This window comes from Salmo salar, chromosome 25, assembly GCF_965601325.2.
Source record: "Salmo salar chromosome 25, fSalSal1, whole genome shotgun sequence".
Taxonomy (NCBI): Eukaryota; Metazoa; Chordata; class Actinopteri; order Salmoniformes; family Salmonidae; genus Salmo; species Salmo salar.
The window spans coordinates 15,545,079-15,551,941 of NC_138315.1; the positions used below are offsets into that span (position 1 = coordinate 15,545,079).

Consider the following 6,863-nt stretch of genomic DNA (forward strand, 5'->3'; position numbering starts at 1 on the left):
TCCTGGAAGCTGTCATATTTTCATTTGGAGTTGCAGTTAGTTTGATTGTTACAATAGTGTTTAGTAAAAAAAATGTCCTGTATTGTTCTTTGTTATTCTTAATCAAAATATAGGTTGAAAATAATGAAAGAGTTAGTCACATGAAATGCAAAGAAATATTTGCTCCCTGAGTGGGCTATTGTGGATTTTGACAAATGAAATATTATTGTAAACAAGGCGAATTACAATGCCGTTTGAGAAAGGCAATATTAATGGTAAAGAATGATGCATGTTATTATATGTAAATATGAATATGTTTTAGACTAGGCCTACTTGGCATTTTCGTCAGTGAAATGCAATTGTGATTATGTCTCTTTTTCATGCTTTTTCCCCCTTCGAATTAAATCTATGTTCCATCTGTTAATGGTCTGAAATGTAGGCCTATTGCTAAGAACACGCATGTTCATCTTCAGAATTCCAGTTTGCAGATACTATAATCGGGGGGAAATAATGACAGTTATCAGTCGCACCCACCAAGTGCCCATAAAAATCTGTCCTCTGTTCTGGAAGATGATAATTATTGGTTGTACTACTATTATCATTTTCGCTGTTGATAGAGGAACCCTTTAAGTATTTTTCGAACGTAATTCCAGAAATAAATTGCTTTAAATTGGGCAATTTAAAGGAGAGAAGCCCAGTTATCCTTATAAGCGTTAATATTTTATAGAATTCTTCAAATCCAGAGATCCACTGTTAGATGCACATCGCAGACTAGACATTGCTCACCATGATGTCCGCGCTCGCATTTTCAAAACACATTCGTAAGTTGCTTGTTCTGCTTTGAGTTCAATTATGTAATTAGGTTGATAATCACAGTGACGGAATTTAACTGCCTTTAATGTGTTATTCAGGTGAGGAGTTTGAGCTGCCGGGGGAACAGGCTAGTGGTGTTTTTGCTTTCGGCTCCTCCACAGCAGAAGGACTCAACATAGGCCACATTGACAAATAAAATGAAGATCTGGATGGTTGCTGCTTCTTCGTCATCCTCAATGAGTGGTGCGCAATGGAGTATTTCTGATCTCCGATACTGGGGATGTATTTTCTTCTTTTTCATCACATGATTGTCGATATTCAGTAAGTGAAAATGGTGACCTATCGTCGTTAACACTTCATCTAAATGTTGAATGAAATGTGGATCTCATGTATTCTTACTGTAACCATACATGTTCAACGTGCCCGTTATAGCCTATGGATCAGCGTGGTTTTTGAACAAAATGTCCTTCGAAAACTGAGCCAATAACAAAGGGAAACGGCCTAATCTTTAGTCAGTCGTTAGTTCGGGTAAATCAAACGTCCTCTGAAAAGCATTGTTCATGTCTACATAGGCTACAGTCGTAATGGGAAACTGGCCGCACCCCCCACCAACCTCGCTGGGAATTATGTTAATTGAATGAGACTATGTTTAATATTTGGCTGTTTTACGATTAAACTAGCCTATATTATTATGTTACAGAGTAAATTGAAAAATGTTAATTGTAAAATGATTTGTTTGAATTTCACGACAAATCATGATCTTCTAGGCCATTTGGATTTACCAACTGCTGGGCCAATTAATAGGCGCTAATAGATACAGAGGAGGTGTGGGCTGCATGACTAACAGCATGGGCCTGCATGCTCGCGCCATAGTTAATACGGTATTATAAAACGATTTACTTCCCATTAATGGCAACTGAGGGTGCATCATTTAGTATATTGTGAGAGCTGGGCAATACATTTATGGCAGCCAAAGGACACCCAATATGTATTATAGCAAAGCTATAGCATAATGCACTCCTATTTAACATGTACTGGACAAGAATTTGGAAATGGGTGATATTTAATTTGAAATGAAGGTATAAATAATAAATATAATCACTCCATTTTCCACTCTCAACACAACCTGTTAAAATGTTTCAAAAATAAAAATAAAAAAAATGACATTGCTTTACCATGCTTCAATAGCAGCCTCAAATGAATTATATGTTTAACCCACAAAATGAAACATTTGGAAATTGACCAGGGGTGTAGTTTTTTACATCGGTTGATAATCTACGCCTACTAGATACTATTATTGTTTTGTAGGTTGATAACGCACGTTATATAGGCTACTACAGGCATTTTGTTTCTGGTCATGAAATGATTGCACATGTGGAGAATAGAGCAATAAAAGGCTATAGCCAGTGGTGGAAAAAGTACCCAATTGTCATACTTGAGTAAAAGTAAAGATACCTTAATAGAAAATGACTCAAGTAAAAGTGAAAGTAACCCAGTAAAATACTACTGGAGTAAAAGTCTAAAAGTCTTTGGTTTTAAATACACTTAAGTATCAAAAGTAAATGTAATTACTAAAATATACGTAAGTATCAAAAGTAAAAGTAAAAGTATACATCATTTCAAATTCCTTATATTAGGCAAAACAGGTTGTACAATGTTCTTTTTTTTTCTCAAATTTAGGAATAGCTAGGGGGTACGCTCCAACACACATAATTTCCAAACGAAGCATGTGTTTAGTGAGTCCGCCAGATCAGAGACAGTAGGGATGACCAGGGATGTGAATTGGACTACTTTCCTGTCCTGCTAAACATTCAAAATGTAACGAGTAATTTTGCATGTTAGGGAAAAATGTATGGAGTAAAAAGTACATTGTTTTCTTTAGGAATGCATTGAAGTAAAAGTAAAAGTCGTCAAAAATATAAATAGTAAAGTAAAGTACAGATTCCCCGCAAAACTACTTAATAAGTAGTTCTTTCAAGTATGTTCTACTTAGCTGGCTATAGCCTATATGGATAAATGTTGCAGAGAAACAGACTAATGGTTTTCCAAATATCAAGTTTAAGAAAGTGTTTATTTTCACAACAATATTTTACGCATGAAACATAGGTTAGTCATTGCTTGAATTGATCAATTCAACCAGGACTCAGATATTTGAGACCATGAGCCATTGCGAGTGTTAAATATATGGCTAATTATGCGTATGAAAATGAAACATTAGTGTTATGCTAATTCATCTTGCTTCAGCTGTGGCTCAGAGCACTTGAGACTGGCATTTGATCAAATAGACCTGTACGTAATATATCTGTGCATGTGAACACCTAAAGACGCTGTCAATAATTAGTAAATCTATTACAGTTTGCTTTGAGATATCGAAACAATATCTAATGAGAAATAAAACATAACCTTTCTGTTAAATAAGCCTATAACGCCTCAAAGCTACACCTCAATGTAATCATACTGCTGTCTCAGCACATTATTATTTTCAGTTCTTAAATGAGAATAATAATAATAATAATAATACAGGCTGTTTTTTAATGTTTAAATGAACAACAGGCCTATCGATACAACAGGATCTAACCATAGCCTACTTGTGATTGATAATAAAATAGGCTATTTCTTTATAAGAAACAATTGAATTATTATTATTATTGTTATTGTTATTATTATAAAATAGGCTGGATTTAATTGTGTGTTGTTTCTTTTAAAGCAGATATTTAGGATTTCAGTGTCTATTTTGCTAATACCTTTCTCTGCTACCTAAGCAATATTTTTTTATTGACATCTCAGGGCTGAATCTCAGGTTTTGTTGTTTTTCTTGAGTTTATCAGGTCCAAAGGACCCAACCTCAGGATCGCCAATCGGCATCATTCTTGGATAGAGTGGACCAATCAGCGACCGTCTTTGATGAATATTCATGATCCCTGATTCAAACCTTTGAGCGAGTTTGTCTAGACCCAGTGCATCATACCTAGACTTTTCACAGAGACAAACTACATTTTCTTATGAATGGAAAGAGAAAAAATCAGTACAGCTTAAATTGGGATCCATCCTTCACTGAGATCATAGAAGAAAACAAAAAAGGAAGAGGAGAGAACCGCCAGAAGAGATGACAATGACTACAATACCAGAAAGTCTTAATAGCCCTGTCACAGGAAAACCCGTTTTCATGGAATTTGGGCCACCGAGTCAACAAATGTCGCCTTCCTCAATGTCTCACGGACACTATTCCATGCACTGTTTACATTCTGCTGGTCATACTCAACACGAGAGCTCGTACAGTCCAGCCTCATCTTTTCCTAGATCTTTAGGTTATCCATACGTTAACTCCGTCGGCAGCCATTCCTCAAGTCCATATCTCAGTACAGTGCAGTCGTACCAAAACAGCTCGGCACTAACACAGACACAGTTAGAAGATACAGGTAAGCTTTCAACTTCATCCTTTTTGTCTCTGTAAAGTTATTGGAACCATTTGGTTTCTGTTTTCGGTCCAGCAAGCAAACGTTGGATTGGTAAAGCAACCCAGATGTTGGGGTATTAAGCTCGGTAATTATTTATTGCGTAATGCTATAAACAATGTACGCAATTAAGGGTAATTATACCTAAACTACAGCCTGTAAAACTTGCACTGTGATTCGCATTGCTGTGCAGCGACTTTGGCGGGCTGTCTCCTGAGTAATTTTGCTATTTTCTCCCCTTCTCAGCACCAGAGACAGAGAAGAACACAGTTGTAGAAGGCGGAGAGGTACGGTTCAATGGGAAAGGGAAAAAGATTCGCAAACCAAGGACTATCTATTCCAGTATGCAGCTACAGACTCTAAACAGAAGATTTCAACAAACTCAATATTTGGCACTGCCAGAGAGAGCCGAGCTGGCAGCTTCAATGGGACTCACGCAAACACAGGCAAGTCAACGTTTTCTACCTTTACTTTTATTTAACGCTTGCATTTTAATGTACTTTTGAACACGTTAAACAATTGTAGGCTAATTGGTTACATTGGCTATTTATTCTCTTTTTGGTTGTGTTATAGACCGCTGTCTTCGTGTTTTGAATAAAGTTGGGTTTTATCAGATGTTTCATATTGATTATCATCATGCTGATGTTCTATGAAAAGTGTACAAATATTTCGAGGCTGGGAAGAAATCGAAGCTTTTACCAAAACCTTATTTCGACATTCCAAATCAAAATGGTGCCTTACTGTCCCCTGGTATAGAGTTTCTTGAAATTGCCCAACTAGACAATCTTAATGACCTTGATTGTCTCTCTCTTTTCAGGTAAAGATTTGGTTTCAAAATAAGCGATCGAAGTTCAAGAAACTGATGAAGCAAGGTGGTGGAACAATTGACAACAACACTTTAGCCCAGTTTAATGGTCGCATATCTTCGACTGGCTCTCCGGTAGCACCGGTTTGGAGCTCACCGACCACCGTGAAAACATCCGTGGGTACACCAGGGTCTTACATTCCAAGTTACACCTCATGGTATCCAACTGCACACCAAGAGTCTATGCAGCAACCGCAACTCATGTGAACATAACAGTGAGCTAAAAGACCTGCCCCGCCCTCTATACCACCATGGCCCATATCAGGAGATGTTGGGTCAACCACCCAGCGTGGCCTTGCACTGGCCCGCTGCAGCCATGCACAGATGTAATCCGGAGTTTGCTCCCAAAGTTGCCAGCTGACATGTCGGCCTCCTCATACCGACCGACGGGACAGAGAACAAGAGCCCTGTGAGCCGAGAGACTGAAAAGGCACCGTTCGCGCCCAAGGGCAACAAGTCCTTTCATGTCACCGACAGACACCGGAAATTGTTATGAAAAATGGGTCCTCAAGCTGCTCTTATGATCTTTTGTGACATTTTAATAGGCTATGTGTTAAAGTAAATATATTGAGCTGTAACAAGTCAGTGAGAGTAGGCTATATTTATGTTTCCTATGTTTGATTTTAAGATTTGCTTAATTTCTTATCCCAATTATGATTTAAAAAAATGGCGTATGAAGCCGCACGTTTCCAAGTATCAGATATAGGTCATGCATCTCCAACGAAGGTCAACATAGTGATTTGACCATGACCTTAAAACCTAGCTTTCAAACAGACAAAACTACCATTGGTCTATAATGTAACTTTGGCCAACGAATGTAGGCAAATCCAATTAATAGTCTTATCATTTTGATGGGCATGGAATCGAATATCGAGTCCGTCCCTTAGTTCGTTCCTGCGCCATTGCGCTCGCCACATGTCGGTACCATGCTGTTTTGTGTGTTAATTTAAGTTAAATTATTTCGTTTTTTCAAAGTCTGTGTGTTTATTTAATATGCAGGTGTGTTTGACTTATGAAACGACAACAACGTGTTGTAAATGCTGCTCTAATGCAAGCAAAACTCCTCTTCTACGACGGAGCCCCAAACATGATGTGAAAAAGTTGAAATGGCGAGTGGCTGCTTGAGAAGAGCACTAAGTTGATCCCGAAGATGAAAACATGGTTTGTCATTGTTTGTTATGTGTTGCGCGGGTGGATGTACATAAGGACAAGATATAATAGGAATTTTTTTCAGCTTTGGTTTGTGCTGTAGCCTAATGATACATTGTGAAATAGGGTTTTTGTGTGTTCATTAAGATGAATGTGTTAAGCAGTCTATAGAAATATTTAGTTTTGTATTGATCACTTTAATTTATTGCTTTGTTTTATTGAAGTTATGTACATATTGTTGAAAACAGTAAAAAAGTATGATTTAAAAGGACAGTATGACGTGTCAGTAATATTGTGTTTATAGGCATGGGGTGGTAACGATTAGAAAGTCAAGTAAAACCCTAAAACAAGTTCATGTAGGCTTGCGAGGTGACAGCTATTTCTTCAGGACGTTATATTTAAAACGAAATCAGTGGTAAGATACAAGGTAATAAAATAAAGCCTTTATGATTACTCATTCATTTTCATTAGTCTACAATGTGCAGCATCGGCCGTATAGCCTACATGTGATTAGGAATAGGCTTTTAGACAGGAATATTGTTCATAGCCGAAGCCTCTTGTTCAGCGTTGTATTGTAGGCTTATTGTAGGCTTAAGGGGCCT

General features: G+C 37.5%; 1 protein-coding gene across 3 annotated transcripts; it reads left to right on the top strand.

The window, feature by feature from the left end:
- Positions 1-710: 710 nt before the first annotated feature.
- LOC106586227 (homeobox protein Dlx1a) lies at positions 711-6,534 on the top strand. 3 transcript variants are annotated; one of them, XM_014173268.3, is made up of 5 exons: positions 711-800; positions 891-1,113; positions 3,613-4,211; positions 4,494-4,693; positions 5,065-6,534. In XM_014173268.3, the coding sequence occupies exons 3-5, from the start codon at positions 3,899-3,901 to the stop codon at positions 5,317-5,319; spliced, it is 768 nt and encodes a 255-aa protein (XP_014028743.1). In that variant the 5' UTR covers positions 711-800; positions 891-1,113; positions 3,613-3,898; the 3' UTR covers positions 5,320-6,534. The 3 variants fall into 3 exon arrangements, with proteins under 3 accessions (XP_014028743.1, XP_014028744.1, XP_045563643.1); XM_014173269.3 differs by having other exon boundaries at positions 3,621-4,211; XM_045707687.2 differs by lacking the exons at positions 711-800; positions 891-1,113 and having other exon boundaries at positions 3,494-4,211.
- Positions 6,535-6,863: the final 329 nt, after the last annotated feature.

Excerpts from the sequence above, each read along its gene's own strand:
- LOC106586227 (XM_014173268.3), top strand. The coding sequence starts at position 3,899 with ATGACAATGACTACAATACCAGAAAGTCTTAATAGCCCTGTCACAGGA. Across the intron at positions 4,212-4,493 it reads GACACAGTTAGAAGATACAG|CACCAGAGACAGAGAAGAAC; the intron begins GTAAGCTTTCAA and ends TCCCCTTCTCAG. Across the intron at positions 4,694-5,064 it reads TGGGACTCACGCAAACACAG|GTAAAGATTTGGTTTCAAAA; the intron begins GCAAGTCAACGT and ends CTCTCTTTTCAG.